This window comes from Ostrea edulis, chromosome 5, assembly GCF_947568905.1.
Source record: "Ostrea edulis chromosome 5, xbOstEdul1.1, whole genome shotgun sequence".
Taxonomy (NCBI): Eukaryota; Metazoa; Mollusca; class Bivalvia; order Ostreida; family Ostreidae; genus Ostrea; species Ostrea edulis.
The window spans coordinates 13,634,090-13,655,043 of NC_079168.1; the positions used below are offsets into that span (position 1 = coordinate 13,634,090).

Below are 20,954 nucleotides of genomic sequence, written 5' to 3' on the forward strand. Positions count from 1 at the left end.
CCCCACCCGTTTACCTGATCAAGATATAGGGCTCATGGCGAGTGTGACCGGTCGACAGGGGATGCTTACTCGTCCTAGGCACCGGATCCCACCTCTGGTATATCCAGGGGTCCGTGTTTGCCCAACTCTCTATTTGTATCATTTTCGCAAGCCAAATGTCCGATTCGCTTACTCTCATCTCCCCCTTGGCGGATTTAGTTGCGACTGAATTGCCATCTAACGGATCGAGCGAGTTATTGTTCTTGACGAAAAGAAAATTAAACCAATCAGATAACGCATTTTAATTTCTGTTACATGTGTATGTTTTTACAAAATGGAGTTGACAGATAAAAACAATAAAATTGTTTAATTTTTTTTATTTAGGTGGGCATACTTGCTGGACGCCTTTGCCACCTTTGTGTTTAAGTCGTAAATCACGTATCAAAACAATTCATTCAGATTTCAGCGTTTCTATTTTCGTTTTGATATTGTTCTTAATTCTGCTGAATTTGTTCAGTTTATTCCAGCACATACCGTCTTTTGTCGTCATTTGGGTGAGGTACATGATCGATTATCTCTAGAAGTTGATCGTAAACCCCAAAACTTTCTTCGAACCCCCCCCCCCGTCTTTGTTTTTTAGACAAAATGTCATGGCAAAGGCGACAACACGGGCTAGACATTGAGGCCGCCATTACTCAAACCAAACTGTATGTATGGCGCGATTTGATTGGATGCCTTGGGAAGCCTAAGCGCGATATTTAGAAATGCGACTAAATCCATCAGGGGGAGATGAGAGTAAGCGAATCGGACACTTGGCTTGCGAAGATGCATTTGTATTGCTTATAAGAGTTATGAGATTGATCACTGTTCGTTATTTTCACCTTTCCCGGTGGCAGATTATGAGGAGGCCATAAACCCCCTCCCTTTTTCGCCAAAAAATTGCGAGTAAAACTCATGGCTGAGTGCTTTGGTTGATTTTCACATGCCTCCTTCGAGAATCCTTGATCCGCCACTGAGTCCTGTGTGTGTTTCTCCTAGCTTTTAGTTTTCCAACGATCATACTGATCCCAAAATAAATTTCCGTTCTCCTCAGTTTTATCTCATTCTATCTTTACCTCTTTTGTCACAGAATCTGTTAAAATTCTGGGTTTATCCACTACACTTACTCTCACTGGACGACATACTGCACATTTACCGTCTATGCGCATGCGTCTGAAGACCGAAAGGTGGAGACTCAATGTTTGTTGTATGGGCCATCAAAAAGTATTAATTTTTGCGTTGAAACGATAATTTTCAACTGGCCCCAATATCATAAACTGAGAATAGACTTAAGTCAAAGTTTTGATAAGTCATGATATCTTAAGATTCGTCTAGCACAGATGTTTAAAAAACTGCAGGTGTATAAAAAAAATCAAATGCAAACATCTACTGAAAATCTTATTTGTTTATGAAAATTATTTCAAAAGTTAGTTGGATTTGAGACTTAAGAATATTCTCAGCTTATGGTCTTGAGGCTGGTTTCCCACAAAGTCATGCTAACCACGCACTCTGTAGACAGGACCATTCCCTCGACAAGTTTCCTATAAGACGTCAGATTCCGACCGTAAGCCTCGGACTTCGAGGTATCCAGCTCTGGATCGTCTTTAACAAAATTCTAATACGCCCTTTCTAATCGCTTGGTCTTCTGTAAAGTTGATTCTATGTACTATACACCTGCCGTGTCCGTCCAAATTGAATTTGATATCTACCCGTGCACGAAAGCTAACAACTTGCCTACAAATAGTAAATAAAGAACTTAAAACATTCCGAAGAACTTTTAAAGCACTTAATACAATTTAGCTACTGAAATACCAACACAACTTGCTTACCCGCCAGGGATATACATATGTCCGCCTAACACTATCCTTCATTATCTAATGGCTATTCGATCTATCCCAGTCCTGAATCTAACAAGACATATACGCCAACTTTAAAACGTAATCGTGGCTCCAGATGCCGTACCGGATTAAATCTGACAAACTAACGACCATTTGTGTTGTTTACCATTCCTAGAGACATGCATTCTCTATCGTGGACTTGATTGGACATTTTCATCATGTCTATTTACTATTCCTAGATACAATGATTAGCTATCGTGGACATGATTAGTCACTTTTATCTAGTTATTTACCATTCCTAGAGACACGATTGGTTACTTTTTTTTGTTTACTATTCCTAGAGACACTATTGGTCACTTTTATCTTGTTTACTATTCCTAGAGACATGGATTTTATATCGTGGGCATGATTTTGGCGTATCATCAATAGTACGAGATGCCTACAGTAAATATAGTGACGCAGAGTTTGGTTCAAAAAGCAGTGAAAAAGAAATCTCCAATGTTCAAAGACACGTAAAATTAATTAGCATTGCTGGGAAAAAGGCCGGGGTAAGTACAGTGTGCCTTTTGCCTTGAAATGTGCTAAATGGCGTTTGTATGTAATGCATAAGAATTTTTTGGAAGGTTTTAAAGTAGATTAACGAAGGCCTAGAGTTAAATACTAATATCCTTCAAATGATTTTATCTAAGATAATAGAACAATTTATTTAATGGTCTATTTTATTTGTGCATTTCATGATCTGTTTAATTTGTGTATTTCATGATCTGTTTAATATGTGAATTTCATGATCTGTTTAATTTGTGTATTTCATGATCTGTTTAATATGTGAATTTCATGATCTGTTTAATTTGTGCATTTCATGATCTGTTTGATTTGTGTATTTCATGATCTGTTTAATATGTGAATTTCATGATCTGTTTAATTTGTGTATTTCATGATCTGTTTAATATGTGAATTTCATGATCTGTTTAATTTGTGCATTTCATGATCTGTTTGATTTGTGTATTTCATGATCTGTTTAATATGTGAATTTCATGATCTGTTTAATTTGTGTATTTCATGATCTGTTTAATTTGCGTATTTCATGATCTGTTTGTGTTTTTATGATCAGTTCGATATAACTGATCTTGTTTGGTAATGTTTCTCTTTCTACATATTATTTGGGTTTTAGACATCATGGATAACATAATGCAATAAAGGTTGGTTATCTAACGTACATTTAAACTCTTCAAGGCGCCGACAGACATGATACAGTGGGACTGTACAATTAACCCACGAGACAAGGTCCATTTTTTGCTGGAGTTTGAGGAACACGTGTCCAACAAAGAAGTGACTTTCTTCAGTCACTCAATCGATTTAAGTAGGTTTGATTTATGCTCAAAACTTCTTTGCTTTAACGGTTCATATGATATATTTAAGGAAGCTTGAATTCTATTATTGAAAATACATCAAGGCAAGGACGGTAATGAGATATAGCTTTCTTGTTGATATACTAGGCATATTGTCAATGCTTATATTTACACACGCATATTTTCTTATCCTGCCATCACATTGTTAGATATAAACGGAAAACTTTATTCTAAATTCAAATCTCAGTGACAGTTACAAACAATGAACCCAAATAATGGACCCAAATTACAATACTAAGTCGATAGAAATTGTGAATATGTTTTGTATCGAATACAGAAATGCCGATTCCTGTGATAATATTGGCCTGTGAAGGGGATATCTCTACCATTAGACACATAGCTGGAGCCCTAGAACGTTACATCCCCGTCATCATCATCAAGGGATCGGGGAAAGCTGCCGACCTTATTCTGGATTTCCTGGAAGAGTTCGTTAATATATACCGTGATTTCAATAATTTGAAGAAGAAAAAAAAAAGAATTTGGATATAAAATAAAATCCATGCACATGTACATTATGGCTATATCTATTTCAGCAACGACAATCTGATGTTAAAGGCAAGCGTTTTGTTTGGGGTTCGTTTTGACAATGAAAGCTTCAACAAACTTCAGGCAAATTTGACGAGCATCAAAAACAGAAAAGATTTGGTACATTGACATAATACTTCATTTCACAGAATCTCATTACTAAAATTTACTTTGTTATATCTGTGAATAATTTTTACTATATATGCAACAAAAGATTGTATTCTAATAAGTGCATGTACCTCCAGAAACAGATTGTGACTGTATACTATTTGTTATTTTGATTTTTTCATACAAATGTTTAATTAATGCACTCGTACCAATGTAGGCAAGGAAAAGAAACCAAAAAATATTATCATCAATGTTGCCAGTCAGTATCATTATTATACTTCATGTAAAATACTCGAATCTGATTAGCCGAGAAGCATTTCAAAAAGCAAAATATTTCCCTCTAAGAATAGAAAGCACACGCTCCAGGTTGATAGTATCTAGCAACGGGTAACATTACTTGACAACGGGTGGTATCATAAAATTTATCACATGCGTTAAATTTATACGCGTTCTGTTCGCCGTATATTGTTAGACGGCGTCATTTGAGTGTTTGTAATAAACGCAAATACCTGCATTGGTATACAAAACATCGCATGATAGTGATTAATGAACAGTTTTTCTGCTTTGTTGTTTATATAACATTCGGTATGATATAACAAATATTGTATACGCCTCGGTTGACAATGATTTTCTCTTGGGTTACCCTCAACTACATGCAATATTTATATGATATTCTAGAAAAAACCCAACCCATTTCATTTAGCTTTATTGTACTTACAGGTAGCCTTCTTCGATGTAGATAACGATGATCCATTGGTACTTCCAAACATTGTTGGTGAATCTATTGTCAGGAGTTGGGCAATTGTAAAAAAAGCGGATCAAAAACAGGAAGAGGAGATGAAAGGTAACTCATCTATAAACAGCACATAAAAACAACCCTGGCTTTCCACACAGACTGTCAAAAATGCATTTTCAGTATCTCCCCTCCCCCCAACACATTGAATTAGATATCGTACCTTTGCTTTTGTCCGTTTTCATGTTTAATATTTTAATATGCCCTATAATTAATTGTAAAATTAATTTGGATTATTGTTTTGAGTCATTACTTTCTCCCTAACAAATCATCCATGGCGCAATTGATTGTTTGCAATATCTTGTCTATGTTTTAAGTAGATATTCCCGAAAATTAATTAGTTAATTCTTGGTTAGATTTTATAAAGAAACTTTCCGGTGTCTCTTACTATGATTCAGTGATTATTCGTAATTGAACTTACCTTGTGTGTTTTGGCTGACTCTCATAATGAATGGAACAGAAGTTATTCTAAACATAAGTACTGGAAATTGTACTTAATACCAACGTCACACGTTTACGTACGGCGTTTTCCTAAAGCCATGCCTTGTAGAACTTTACTATGAGAGGAGGTAAATGGACAAACCATGTATTCAAATTTTGTAATTTGTCCTAAAAAAACTAAGTTAAACAACCTGCAATTTTCTTTTAAAAATTGAACTAAGGTATAAAAATTATTGCCACATGCACATCTTTAATACATCTTATCATTCTCATTAGTATATGGAATGTTAACACTAGGACACCAGTTACACATATATCAGACTTTATTACATCAATTAATTGAATTATTCAAACTTTATTAGAAAATTACAAAATGGAGTTTTGTGACCTTTGATATCTTGCCAGGGCAGTAGTACTCTGGTTAACCAGTGTCATTTGTTTAATTAAATCTGTACTTCACACCTAAATCCTAATATAACCTCCTAAAACAAACCAGTTAGTGATTTATATGGGCCATGTCAGAATTTGTCTGTTAGTAGTGACAAATATAGCCCATGATATATACCTCGATAATACGCTACCTCACACCCAAAATTAATACACATTATACCTCGATAATACGCTACCTCACACCCAAAATTAATATATACCTCGATAATACGCTACCTCACACCCAAAATTAATATATACCTCGATAATACGCTACCTCACACCCAAAATTAATATATACCTCGATAATACGTTACCTCACACCCAAAATTAATATATACCTCGATAATACGCTACCTCACACCTAAAATCAATACACATTGATAAGGGCTACTAAGTATCAGTTCCGGCTTAACATGGCTGAAATATTGCCAAAACGGCGTAAAACTGAAATAAATCAATCAATCGAGATATTGCCAAAACGGCGTAAAACCGTAATCAATCAATCAATCAATCAACAATTATCAGTCACCTCTGCATTACCACACATGCCCATAGCCGTTCAATTTGCAATCAAAATACCCAAACATACAGTAAATACATTATTTACCCTTGGCAGTTTTAGCTTTAACATCTAGGATTTAACATTGAGAATATATGTTTCAATTTGTATGTTTCAGTAATGGAATATCAAGAAACTTCTTTAGAAGGATGTACTTCCGAAGATTCAAATCAAGAAAATTATGATGCAGCGCCGTCTGTGGTTAAGGTTAAAATTCTTCACGGAAATTCCGTAACACCCGAGCCAACAGAAGTGGATCGCGCATTGAGGCGGTATAAGGAGTCCAAGCCTTATGTTCTGAATCCAAAATACGCCTCTCCCACTTCATTACCTTTGTACTTCTACTTTGGGTATCAGTTGCTACAAGAATTAAGGATCTTGGACCAATGTGGCCACGTGAGTCCTACAGAAGATCAATTATAATTCAAACAATTGAAAATGTCAATCTTTAAACTCGAATTTTGAAACACACATTGTACGATAATTTTGAAAGTCGAAGTACATGTGTTTTTTGTCTTGTAAGTGTCAAATGAGAGTATCCCATGTCAGACGTGGTTTTAAATTGTTTGGCTGAAGACGCATGGAAACTTTCAATTTCGTAAGGATCTGTCAATTTATGGGTGACAAAATGTCAGTTTGGTTTTGATACCGGTAAAACTATCTGGGAATGTATTTTTCTGTCAATATCTCTTACCATTTTATGTGAATTTATTCATCAGGTACTTCTTTTTGAAGCTTTCAAATCAAACAGGTGTGACTATGTCAGGGTTTTACTGGACCATGGAGTGACATTTGAATTCCGCAACTTGTTGGAACTTTATGAGCAGGTAGTGTTACCATATTCAATGATATGAAATCTGAAAGCTTCACGATTTAAAGTTCAGCAATCTTCTAATCTTAATGAAGTTTTGAGCACAACCGCTTAATATGCTATAAATGTGTAGATGCCAGTTCAATACTTATTTTATTGGCCTAAATGTATTACTTACATATGCTTTTTCCTAAACGCTTTCTAGTTGAAATTCTGTATGTCAATTTACAACTATATTTCATGGGGGAAGGAGTTTTAAATCAAAAGCTGTAAACATGCTTGATGTTAGCATTTGTATTTAATGTAATATATTGTCAATATTTATACCTCTATACATGCCTTTCAATTTTCAATTTATAAGATATACAGAGAAACATTGCAGCATCCGGTAAATATTCTACTGGCATCCAGTAAATGTTCCACCAAGCCCATATCTATACTCTTCCCAAAAAAATATTAACTGCTGTGAAGTGGAAATTTCATACGCAATATACCACAACATATGTGAGAAATGGTGTAAATGAAATGTGTATTGTCACAAATTCCAGAGAATTCATATAACTTTTCAAAATCCACAGCATCAAAACGTACAATTTGTCAATACGTTACATCACCATTCCTTACAACAAATCAAAGATTAGGCTTTTTGTCATCATAGACATGTGCTTCTTCGATAAATATGGAACATGGAAATGACCAACAATCCAACTATTTCTTTGTTAAACAGAACTCTGATTTTACGCAAAAGTACATTGTAGCTGATATCAAAAAGATACTGGAGTTCCTCATCGTAGGGATCCGGATTAGAATAGGTCCTCAGTACCCCCTGCTTGTCGTAAGAGGCGACTAAATGGGGCGGTCCTTCAAATAAGACCGTATAAATTGAGGTCGCGAGTCACAATAGGTGTGACACGATAATGATCCCTTCCTGCTCAAAGGCTGTAAACGCCGATCATAGGTCTAAAGTTTGCAGCCGTTCACCGGCAATGGTGACGTCTCCATATGAGTGAAAAATTCTTGAGAGGGACATTAAACAATATACCATCAATCAAACAATCATCATGGGCAGTATCCACGTACTCGTTGGTGATTATGTGTTCAAATAGTATGTTGAAATTCCCATGGACCCGAATTTTGCTCCTCTATTAACTAACTTGTATTCATTTGGAAGCGGAACTTATTCAAAAGCTTCTATATCAGAAAATATATCTTGCTGTGACCTTCAATTCGACTTTTAGATACAGATCTGCTTCATATTTGGATATGTTATTGAACTTAGACGTTAATGGGAGTCTAACAATTCAGCTTTATCACAAACGGAATTACTTCAGCTTCTCTATTGTCAATTTGCCATGTTTATGCAGCAATGTATCATTGTCGTGTTTGTCTTTCAAATGATTCTGCGTATGATTCAAAACAGACTACTGCCAATAAGTTAATGTTACACGAGTTTCAACAGTATTGTTTTTAAGTCAATATTTCGCAAATTCTATGGTCATTGTATAAGGATCTAATTTGCAAATACAACCTCTCATTAGGTCGAAGGCTGTCTGATGTGTTTCATACCAATTATTAGACCATTCTTTACATACTGATTTGATTACGAATCATTTATCGTTAATTACACTTTTTCCACTTGACATTCGTCAATTTAGTTGATTAAAAAAAGCAAACTGCAGAACATAAATTCTTCGAAATATTTGGATCAACACAAACTTTTGGATAGGATAGGACTACTAATTTTCGATACAGGATATTGGATCGTATGTGCAATTTTAAAATCAATCCGAATAAATCAAGGGTAGACTTTAAATGCAAAAAGGTCAAGTTTAACGACACATACAACAAAGTAACTTTTTAAAAAATGAGGAAACTGAAAAGTAAATTTGTATACATTTGTATATAAAATGATGATTTACCATATGGAATGTAATCTATTCCCAGGTTTTCAAATACAGCGGAGGAAATTTATGTTAACAGTTGTGAAGGAGAAACTTCAAACTTACTGTGCGACTACATATGCCAGAAGTGGTGTTAATCAAATGTGGATTCTAAAAAATTCTAAAGAACTTTTAGTAAACTTGAAATCACAGAATTTTTCTCAAATCAATAGCATTAAAACCTATGACTTTTCAACACTATACACGACCATTCCTCACGATAAATTAAAGACTAGACTTTTTGACATCATAAACAGTTGCTTCTTCAACAAAAACGGAAAACGGAAATATTCATATCTAGTGATCAGTCATTCAAAAACTTACTTTGTTAAACACCACTCTGATTCCACGCACAAGTACTCTGAAGTTGAAATAAAAAATATGCTAAAGTTCCTCATTGACAATATCTTCGTGGTCTTTGGTGATCAGGTCTTCCAACAGTCTGTTGGAATTCCCATGGGCACGAATTGTGCTCCTTTGTTAGCTGACCTGTTTTTATATTCATATGAAGCAGAATTTATTCAAAAACTTCTACGTGAGAAGAAAAAATCTCTCGCTGTGACCTTCAATTCGACTTTTAGATATATCGATGACGTTTTGTCTATTAACAATGATAGCTTTCATTTATATGTCGATTTGATATATCCCTGTGAGCTGGAAATAAAGGACACCACAGAGTCGTCCACTTCTGCTTCATACTTAGATATTTTATTGAAAGTAGACATTAACGGCAAACTAACAACTCAACTGTATGACAAATGGGATGATTTCAGCTTCTCCAACGTCAACTTCCCACATTTATGTAGCAATATTCCATTATCACCTGCATATGGTGTTTATATATCTCAACTGATTCGATATGCAAGAGCTTGTTCTGGGTATAGTCAGTTTTTAAATCGAGGTAAGCTACTGACAAACAAGTTGATGGTACAGGGATTTCAACAGTCTCGATTGAAGTCAGCATTTCGCAAATTCTATGGTCGTTATAACGATCTAGTTCGTCAATACAACCTCGCATTGGGTCAAATGCTGTCTGACGTGTTTCATACCGATTGTTAAGCCGTTCTTGGCACACTGATTTTGACTGCGGATAACTCCGTTTACCTGATCAGGATATGGGGCTCATGGCGGGTGTGACCGGTCAACAGGGGATGCTTACTCCTCCTAGGCACCTGATCCCACCTCTGGTGTGTCCAGGGGTCCGTGTTTGCCCAACTATCTATTTTGTATTGCTTGTAGGAGTTATGAGATTAATCACTGTTCATTATCTTCATCTTGCATGTAGAGTTTAATAGTAATATATTTCAATTTTTGAACATCATAGAAAATTTACAGGCCCCTTATTTCTAAAATGAATTTTAATTTTGTACTTATTACAACCAAACTAGGCAAAAAATATATATCATTCAATGTTTCCATTTTTTGTTTGTATCAAGTGCCATATACCTCAATTTTAAGCACTCTAACCCTTAAGTTCCTCTGTATCTTTATGATTACCTTTCAAAGTATGAATTACTTTCAAATAACTTGGGGCGAACGTCTGCAACTTTTTTCTCAATTTTAATTCAATTTACATCATCGCTTGTGATTTTGAAATTCTAAAATGAATAAAACTATGAAGAATTTATCGTTTCTCTATTGGAGAGTTTAATTTCCAAGGACATGCATACTTGCTGTCAACATTACTAAATGAAAAGGTGAAGATAATGAGCAGTGATCAATATCATAATTCCTATAAAGAATACAAAACACACGGGCCCCTGGACATATATATCGTAAATTAGATCGCTATAACAACCATATCTCGCGAAATACTGGCGAGACTGTTAAATTGAACATCATTGCCTAATACAAGGACTATTAATTAAGGAACAACGAATATACATTTATAGTAACTCGATGTTGAACACAACACAGTGTATGTTAATGTCTCTTCATTTACAGACTGTTTCCTGTCATGGATGTCATTTTGAAAAAGATGATTGTTTGCACATACAGTGGCTATTAAAGGTGAGTGTAAATTGTTTTACAAAGGGCAACCTGTTTTTCACTCCACTCCACCCAGCTGAAGGTTGCTGCCTTGTCAGAAAGGTACATATGCAATAAAGACAAAAATGTTTTTCATTATTTATCATTACATCAACGTCCCATATTGTAATGCACACATACACGGATTGTTCTTCTGATTATAATTATGAAAAGTGAAGATAATGAACAGTGATCAATGAAAAGGTGAAGATAACGAACAGTGATCAATCTCATAACTCCTATAAGGAATACAAAATAGAGAGTTGGGCAAACACGGACCCCTGGATATACTAGAGATGTGATCAGGTGTCCAGAAGGAGTAGGGATCCCCTAACAACTCCCACGAAGAAAACAACATTACGAGTATGACAAATACGGATACCTGTGCACACAATGGGAGGGGTCAGATGTCTAGCAGGGGTAAACATCCCCTGTCGACCGGTCACACTCACCGAAAGTCCTATATCTTCATAAGATTAATGGAGTAATCCGTAGTAAAATAAGAGTGTAAAGAACGGCCTAACAATGGTTATAAATGTTATAAAACACACCAGATAGCATTGTACTTTATGATAAATTGTATTTGCAAATTAGATAATTGTTAACAGATGAAATATAGTCTATAATTTAATGTGAGGAATGGTGGTATAAAATTTTGAAAAGTCGCCGTGCATTTTGATGCTGTGGATTTTAGAAAAGGTTTTTTGATTTCAAAGAGGTATAGCGCATTTGCTGACGATACGGCCGACTCAGAAATCTAAATGGAAAACACCGGTTTCCAATAATAAGACTGGCCTGTTATATTTAAATATAAGGCCAAAGTTTATGGAGCGCCAAATTAACATAAACTCAAATAATTGAAGATATCTTCAATTATTTGAAGATATCATCAATTCAATTATTGCTCTCTTTAATTGAATTAATGCGCGCATTAAATCAATTATTGCTCTCATCAAATGAATTAATGCGCGCTTCAATTCAATTATTGCTCTCATCAATTGAATTAATGCGCGCATCAATTGAATAAATGAGAGCAATAATTGATTTAATGCGCGCATTTATTCAATTATTGCTCTCTTCAATTCAATTGATAAGAGTATCAATTGAATTAATGAGAGCAATAATAGATTTGATGCGCGCATTAATTCAATTATTGCTCTCATTTATTCAATTGATGCGCGCATTAATTCAATTGATGAGAGCAATAATTGAATTGAAGCGCGCATTCAATTGATGAGAGCATCAATTTCGTAGAAATATTGCTCGCAATAATTGATTTAGAGCTCGGTATAAATAATTTGATATCTCTTTAATTCAATTGAAGATATCTTTAATTATTTACAATGCTTTTGTATAAGGGATTAATGCGCGCATCAATTCTTTTAAAGAGAGCAACAATTCAATTAAAGGACACATCGCATGTTTTTAAACTTTTTAATTTTTTCAGCAAAATTAATTCATTTCATGCCTAAAACTACTTTACATATGTTTTAAATGAAACAGTTTGCGTAGTTTTCGAGTTTGAAAGCGATGAAATTCAAATCTTGCGATATGCATATTTTCTTCGATATTTTACGCGCCATTATCTGTGACGTCATATGCGACCTCGAGCGAGAAGATTTGAAAACAGTTGATAGCCATTTCATAAACAGATTAGATTTAATTGACAAACAAACAATTATCACATTAACAGCTTGTAGATAACACTGCATTAGGGTGTTTTGTGCCGTTTAAGGGTGTACTTGCTGTCAGTAGAGAGGATTTGGACTGTGTTTTTATCAATTTTCGAAGGAAGGTATGAGGGACAAGACGTGAATATTTTTCGTCGGCACAACGACTTTGCCATAAAAACCCCCAGTAAAATTTGTCCCTGTACTTTTTCTAACAAGCACTTGGACAAATACGTAGATAAACTGCGAGAAAGTGGTTCTATCGAAGCTACGCACTGTTACATATAGGCCTACGGCATATGCTTTCCGTTCTGCTCTCGAATTCAATACACACTCGCACCAACTGACCTTCACCTTGTAACAACATAGGCATAACTTTGCTAGCAGTGTCTACCAACTGGTAGTTTTAAAAAAGAAATTTAAAGATAAAAGATAATTGAACTTTCAATTATAAATTATAAAATATAATATTTCCCGACTTTGAATTGAATTATAATGCTTTCATTTTTTTAAGGAACGCGTACGTGTTTACAACAACAGCACGCCGCGCTCCCACTTCCTATGTAACAACGTGTTGATAACAAAAAATAATGATTAGGCCTAATAAAATTGCTTTAATAAAATAATTTAAAAGCATTGTGATTTTCACAATAAGTTTGATCATTATTATTATTTTTTCTTTTTCGAAATGCACCCGTGACAGTAGGCCTAGTTGTCAATGATACATAATCGTATCATAATTTAGGCCTATCTAACTTCTCCAAAAATAAATTTAATAATAATTGTACTGTTTATTTTAGAAAAGCAACAACGCTAATTACAGTTGTTTACAGAAATGGCATTACCAAATTGTGTTTAGACAGGGATCCGATGTAAACATTATTTACTCGCAAATTTATGCAGATTTCATACTCGCTTTTCTCGCTACATTTGGGTCGCTATTTGTATGCACTGGTGGCTAAAAGATATAAGACTCTGGAAATTTGTCAACATCGAAATAAATGTTATCCATGGTAAATAAATTAGGCCCCTAAACCCCGAGTTTTTAAAAATATCTAACACTACTTTTACAACAAGTTGATCGACGAAGGTCGCATATGACGTCACTGTACCACGTGACTACCTATCTAATTAACTAGGCTTTTTGAAATCGGGGCTTAGATTTAAGTCCGTATTGTGGCTAATTATCGCAATACTTCAGCGAACGAACTATTACAATTAATTTCTATTAGCATAAGGAAGACAAAATGCATATGATTCTGTATACTTTGAAAACACGAGATGTGTCCTTTAAAGAGAGCATTAATTCAATTATGGATATGTTGAATTGAAGATATCTTTAATTATATAGTTGCTCTCTCTAAAAGAATTATTGCTCTCTTCAAATGAATTAAAGATATCATTAATTCAATTGCAGAGAGCAATAATTGAATTAATGCGCGCATTAAATCAATTATTGCTCTCATCAAATGAATTAATGCGCGCATCAATTCAATTATTGCTCTCATCAATTGATTTAATGCGCGCATTATATCAATTATTGCTCTCTTCAATTGAATTGTAGCGCGCATCAATTCAATTGTTGATATCATTAATTCATTTGAAGAGATCATTAATTCAATTAAAGCGCGCATCAATTCAGCTGAAGAATTAATGATATCATCAATTCAATAAATGCGCGCAATAATTCAGAATTGAAGATATCATTAATTATTTGAAGAGATCTTTAATTAAATTGTTGCGCGCATCAAATGAATTAATGATATCTTCAAATAATTGAAGATATCTTCATTTATTTGAGTTTATGTTAATTTGGCGCTCCATAAACGATTTTGATGTTTCGTTAACCAAAATAAATAACTGCCGCAGTTTAGCATTACTGACATTTATACGAGTCGTTCTTTACTTAATAAACCATTTCCCTATTTGGAATGATGAACAGTACAATATTTTCATAGACCTGTGCATTCATATTACACAACAACCCTACATATTATGGCATTACTTAACTCACTGTTCTGACATGACTGCAGCGCTTTTAATAGATGTCATCAGTTCATTTGCCTTTGGTTGATAATTCGAGTGTTTATCTTTGCCTAAATATCATATGACAGTTGCTACATGAGTTTTTGTTTGTTTGTTTTTTTTGTTTTTTTTGAGAAGTCAAACTGTATAACAGTTATTTTCCTCCCTTGACTTATTTTTACTTATTACATGCTGTGCATTTGTGTCTTTTTTCTTGTAGTATTTGTTTAGCTTTTTGTCAGCCACATTATGGTTTGAAATTCGTGTGCACACAGGAACATGTTAGTGTAAACAAGCGGAACTACAATGATCTCGGAATGAATTCCCTTTCTTTAAGTCGTAACTTGCAAATATTAGAAGTTATGATGAAAATGACTAATATTTGTTATAATATATGTATCACATTTAACCCCCCCCCCCCTCAAGAAAACTACCCCAAAAAATGAAAAGCAAAAATATTGGACTTGAACTCGGGGAATGTATGGTTTAAGTGTAAGATTACCGAGCACCTAAACCACTAGGCCACCCAGGCTTGTAAGTTTAAAGGTTTAACTTTTGACAGGCTGCTAAATCTCAAGGTACATTTTGAAAACGATTTTTTCATATTTTATCCATTTTCAACAAGAGGGCCACCTTAAACCAAATTTCCTCAAACGGACTTATATACAGTCATAAGCAGGTAAAACAACTTCAGTGTTTCATTTCTGGTTTAAGGTGGCCTTTTGCAACAGTTTGCAATTTTTTATGCCCATTACGTTACATCTACTATATACTCTATATAATCACGGTGATGTTTATGCTTGTCAAATAAATATACTATCAACATATCGATATCTTTATTAAGTAATTTGGGTAAACACAAGTATAAACTGACATTATATAGCTGAATATTTGTAAAAAATTATATTCAAGAAAAAGGTATTTATGTAGGCGAAATTGCATACCAAGTGCGCTATACCTCTTTGCTAAAAGTTAAATGGAATTTTTTTTTTTAGAATTTACACCACTTCTTGCATACGTTGTGGCATAAAACGCCTGAAGTTTAGGGTGTTCTTCAGGTATAAAAATATCAGCTAAGTAGACATTTACTGGATCTTGCAATGGATCCCTTTGTTTGAAATGATTTGCTAATATAGTTACGATAACATATTCATCTGTCCTATTGACTGGGGTATCAAATGAATTTAAATCTGACATGTGATTTTGAAGAATTTTGTCTATTGAAATTGATCTTGGAATCTAAGTCGGATCCCAAATGTGGATTTAAACCCAAGTTCCTTTAAATACAGTTGTAACAATGAGTAGTGCAAAGACAATTTGCTTGCAAGCTTTGCCAGCTGTCATCTAATTCGTTAATCACTGCTGGTTTATAGTTGACACGCATTTTTGTTTCAATATCCCTCTAAAAGGTTTTATCTATCCTGACAAAATGCCTACTAAATTGAACAAAGAGGTCAAGATAACGGAAGCTGATCAATCTCATATTTTCTATAAAGAATTCTAAATTAAGATTTGGGCAAACATAAACCCCTGACACACCAAAGGTGGGATTAGATACTTAGAAAGAGTAAGCATCTTCTGTTGATCTGTCACACTCGCCATGAGCCCTATATCTAGATCAGGTGACCGGAGAAATCCATAGTCAAATTAGTATGTAAAGAACGGTCCAACAATTATATGAAACTTGTCTGACATTTGACCTAATGACAGGTTGTATTCATTAATAATATCGTTATAACGACCATAGAATTTGCGAAATACTGACTTTAAAGGGAAACTGTTGAAACCCCTGTAACAAAAACTTATTTGTCAAAATCCTGTCTCGATTTAAAAAGTGATCATACGCAGGACATGCTCTTTCGTATCGAATGAGTTTAGAGACATACATGTGCAGGTGATAATGGAATACTATTACATAATATGTGGAGTTGACGATGGAGAAGCTGAAGTCACCCCATTTGTCATAAAAGTTGAATTATAAGTTTGCTGTTCAAAACAATATCCAAGTATGAAGCAGTGGGAGACTCTGCATGTGTTTTATATTGAGTTCACTGGAATATATCGACATATGAATGAGTCACATTCAAGCATGACGTAAATATTTTACCTGAATTGTTGATATTGTTTTCAATTTTAATGTGTTTAGCAAATTGAAGAGGAGAAAGCGAAAATAGTGTTTGATCATGACAAATACAGATCCTTCAAAAGAAAGATACAGGAGAAAAATGAAAAAATACGACTCTACACCAGAATCATGAATGGAGAAATCCATGAAACGAAAATTTACGTGAAAAAACAAGAGGTTAATTTAGGAAAATTAACAAGAAAACAGAGGAGAAGAAGATTGCAAAAACTGATCAATTCCAAGGCTACAAGCCGAGACGACACAGAAAGTACCCTAAACCAATTAACTGAGGATAACGAAGACAGAGTGGCTAGGGCGGCCAGGGGACTGTGTAGGAAAATTTTGGGATATCGAGGTATGTTAACTAGTATGTTATAAATAAATGAATCACTTTTTTCAGAGTCTATACCTCCATGAAAATGTGACGATAACGAACAGTGATGAATATCAGAACTCCTACTGGAGTTTTGCGAAATGGGCTGACTTTATATACAGTCAGCGGCTGACTTTGACACGGACATATAATACGGAAACCCTTTCGTGACATATCTGTATCCATGAATAAGTGATGAACCGATGCAATGTACAAAAATGGTCAAGTTGTTCAAACATTATAGAGTTGTTCTGGTTCATTTCCATACTCGTACACTTTCTAAAACACTAAAGTCTATGTGACCTAATATCCCCATAAATATTTTAGGTCACCTGACCTAATGCAATTGGTCAGCATCCGTCGTCGTATGTTTTGATAATTGTCAGATAAATGAAAGAAGTTCAAGTGGTTTGAAACATAACAAGCCTACCGTAATAATATTGTAACATACAGCGCTCTGAACACGCACGCCGTTGCTTACTATATCGATAGAAAAGCTAGTTCACTAGTGAGGCCATAGAAAATCCCTACATACTGTCCGCTACACTTCCCCCCTTAGGGAAGCTTCGTCCCGAAGCTTAGATGGGTCTTCTCTGATTTTTGGCACCTCTTCAGCAAAAGCACCTGATGTTCACGACGACAACCACCGTCGTCCCAGCGAAATCAAGTGCGTACATGGACACCAAGTCCCACAGTTCCAAACATACTCTACCTGAAACAAGCCTCTGGACAACGAAACACCAGAGTCACAATATTGCCACCATTTTGTAACATGCAGCGGTTTGAACACGCTCGTCTTTGCTTAACGTGCATGATCAAGAGAAATCACTAAAAAATCTAGCTCAAGAGCGAGGCAGAAGTTCCCTATATATTGTCTAACAATTCGATATTACATATAGTTAACGATATCGTGCTTCCATACAATACCCAGGTTTAAATGTCCAAGTCAGCCGTTGACTGTGAAAGTCCGTCGTTCTCGCAAAAGTCCATAAGTAATACAAAATTAAGAGTTTTACAAACACGGACCCCTGGATATACCAGAGGTAGGATCAGGTGTCTAGGAGGAGTAAGTATCCCTTGTTGACCGGATCCATCTAATCTACAACCAGGTAACACAAAGATAGTTATTGTCGTCTAAGCCTGCTGCAATTAGTCCTAATGATGCTTGAGGTGTCTCGGTGATTAGTACGTTCGCTTAGTGACTGGGGCAGTAGGTTCAAGCCTTGCTTTTACCTTGGTCACGTCAATAGGTAGTGACTGTTACTTCGACTGACACTTTAAGGCCCTATCACGACAGGCGCTGGCACGATAATGAACCCTCACCTTTACGGTTCTGAGTAGGTCTATGTAGTGACACTTCACATACAGATGATGATGTGAATGGGAAAGGAAAAATCTCAAAGGGACATAAAAAAACCCCCAATGAAAGCAATCACCTCATGCAAGTTTTATGGACATATTTTAGAAATATGTGAAATTTATCAAATAAATTACCTCACTCATTTAACAGATAATTACGTATACATGTATTCCTTAATTTGTTCTATTATTTACATGTGGTTATATTTTGTTGGATTTACTCTAATCTACGCATACAGGAATATGGGTACACAAATCATTAGATTCGTATCATTATATTTGTACATAGTGATGCAAGAGAAAGAAAAAGATATCTCCGATCTCCTACTTTGGGCAATTTTCGCAAATCGGAGAGAGCTAGCTGAAATATGTTGGCTACGAACTGACGATCATCTACGTAAGTTTCCTGATGTTAAAACTTGTAAGGTGATGTAAACCTTAATGATTATCGATTTAAGTCGGCAGTTGTAAAATGTCACATACACTCACGTCAGATATATTTTTGCATGTAATTAAGTATTGGTTTATTGTTTTGGGTTTAACGCCGTTTTTGCAGCGTTTTTACCTGCAATGGTGTCGTTTCCATATGAGTGAAATACTCTCAACGGACGTTAAACAATATACAATCAATCAATACAATATTGCAGCAAAAGATCTTTTTATAATAACATATGTGAAGCGAAAACATATAATAATCTTGGTTCTGAGTGTACGAGATGACAGAACTAAAACCATTCATTTTTATAATTTCAGTGACGGGTCTTATTTGCTCTGCTGTTCTGAAGAAACTGTCACACAAAGCTAATAATGTTAAGGAACAAAATTTAGCTACTGATTTTAAAGAACATGCAAAGTAAGTGTTGTTTGTGTTTTACTGCTTTCCGGCGCCTTTAGTTACAGTGAACACATGCGAAAACTGTGGAATTTATCCATACCACCATATACAAGATACGCTAAGGTCATGGTGCTCACCGGAGTCATCTTGAGCTTCTGTTATTCAGACGACTTCATCCTCTCTATTCCAAAACAAATTTACTACGTATCATGACCCCTACCTTAGGCCAAAGGGGTCATGATTTAACCGGACTTGAATCCACAAAATATAGAGATGTTTCAATTTGAGTATTACAAACACGACCTTGCTGAAATATAAGCGAGTCTACAGGCAATAATGAAAGCTTTTACACAAGTTATGTATTTCTTGATCCATTGGCTCTTGATTTTCAAAAGATACCACCACATTTTCACGATTTCTTAATCATTTACCTTTTGAAAAGGGTGTGGTCCTTCAGTTGAACAATTTTGAATCCCCTTTACCCAAGGATGCTTGGTTGAAATTGAACATTGGTTTTGGTGAAGTAAAAAAGTGTGTAAAGTTTACAGACAGACGCCGGACAAAGGTGATCAGAAAAGCCCACTTGAGCTTATAACTCAGGCAATCTATAAATGTAACAACATTTGTTCAGGCTGAAATGAAGATCTTTCAAATAATCATCAAGTTTTCAGGTGCAATTCTTCCATCTTACATGGAAGCCAACTGGATTTCTTACAGCCACATAGACAAAATATTATAAATCTTCTGACACAGTTTCGTTGTTTGGTTGTATATTGTTTAATATTTCACTCATATGAAGACGTCACCATTGCCGGTGAAGGGTTACAAAATTTAGGCATATGCTCGGCACTTACGGCCTTTGAGCAGGGAGGGATCTTTATCGTGCCACACCTGCTGTGACACGGGGCCTCGGTTTTTGCGGTTTCATCCGAAGAACCTCTCCATTTAGTCACTTCCTGTGACAAGCAAGGGGCTCTAAGGACCTGTATCGTTTAGTATTCAGATATGGAAATATAAGAAAGAGAAAGCTTTGGGTATTATTAAGTAGATTTTCACAGGAATAGATGGACATCCAGAGGCAAAATAATTCTGCTTCATCTCGCTGTCACAGGGCATCTTCTGTGAATATTCCCCATAAGTTTCGTAAAATAAGTTTTTTTTTTTACAATACATGTTCCTGATATGCAAAATGTTATTAAAGACCTATTTGGCGGCGGTATCTGTATGATGATGATAAGCACCTCCCCTCATCCCTAGGGATTATTTTCGAACTATATCGATGCCAGGTGATTGTAATGCTTTATCGTAGTCTTAGCTTAGAATTTTCACTGAATGCAATAGAAATTGTTGTACATTCCTATAGGTTGTTCGAGGAACGATGCTTGGCCATAATGGACCGTTTGTACGAGGAGGACACTCGAAGCGCCATAGACCTAATGGACGACGTGTCCAATGTTTGGGGAATCAAGTCTAGTCCACTGACCTTCGCTCACGAGAACTTCTTGTATGACGTGGTGGCACATGCATGTTCCCAGAAAAACATGAACCGACAGTGGTACAACAACTTAGCTCCGGACCTCAAACCCTTCTTGAAAGTAAGGTTCTCGGAGCGTTTACCTGTTTATTTGAACTTATCAGAAAGAGTACTGAATAGTTTGATATTTT

The 20,954-nt window shown here is 35.3% G+C and overlaps 1 protein-coding gene across 1 annotated transcript in view; it reads left to right on the forward strand.

Moving 5' to 3' along the window:
* LOC125651318 (uncharacterized) overlaps nucleotides 1-20,954 on the forward strand; it is a 59,685-nt gene that overhangs the window by 2,890 nt on the left and 35,841 nt on the right. Inside the window, 12 exon segments of the mRNA XM_056164500.1 lie at nucleotides 2,238-2,413; nucleotides 3,111-3,198; nucleotides 3,543-3,690; nucleotides 3,799-3,910; nucleotides 4,619-4,742; nucleotides 6,242-6,519; nucleotides 6,759-6,950; nucleotides 10,819-10,884; nucleotides 16,744-17,077; nucleotides 18,744-18,851; nucleotides 19,208-19,307; nucleotides 20,653-20,884. Of these exon segments, the coding sequence (XP_056020475.1) occupies nucleotides 2,238-2,413; nucleotides 3,111-3,198; nucleotides 3,543-3,690; nucleotides 3,799-3,910; nucleotides 4,619-4,742; nucleotides 6,242-6,519; nucleotides 6,759-6,950; nucleotides 10,819-10,884; nucleotides 16,744-17,077; nucleotides 18,744-18,851; nucleotides 19,208-19,307; nucleotides 20,653-20,884 (1,958 nt within the window).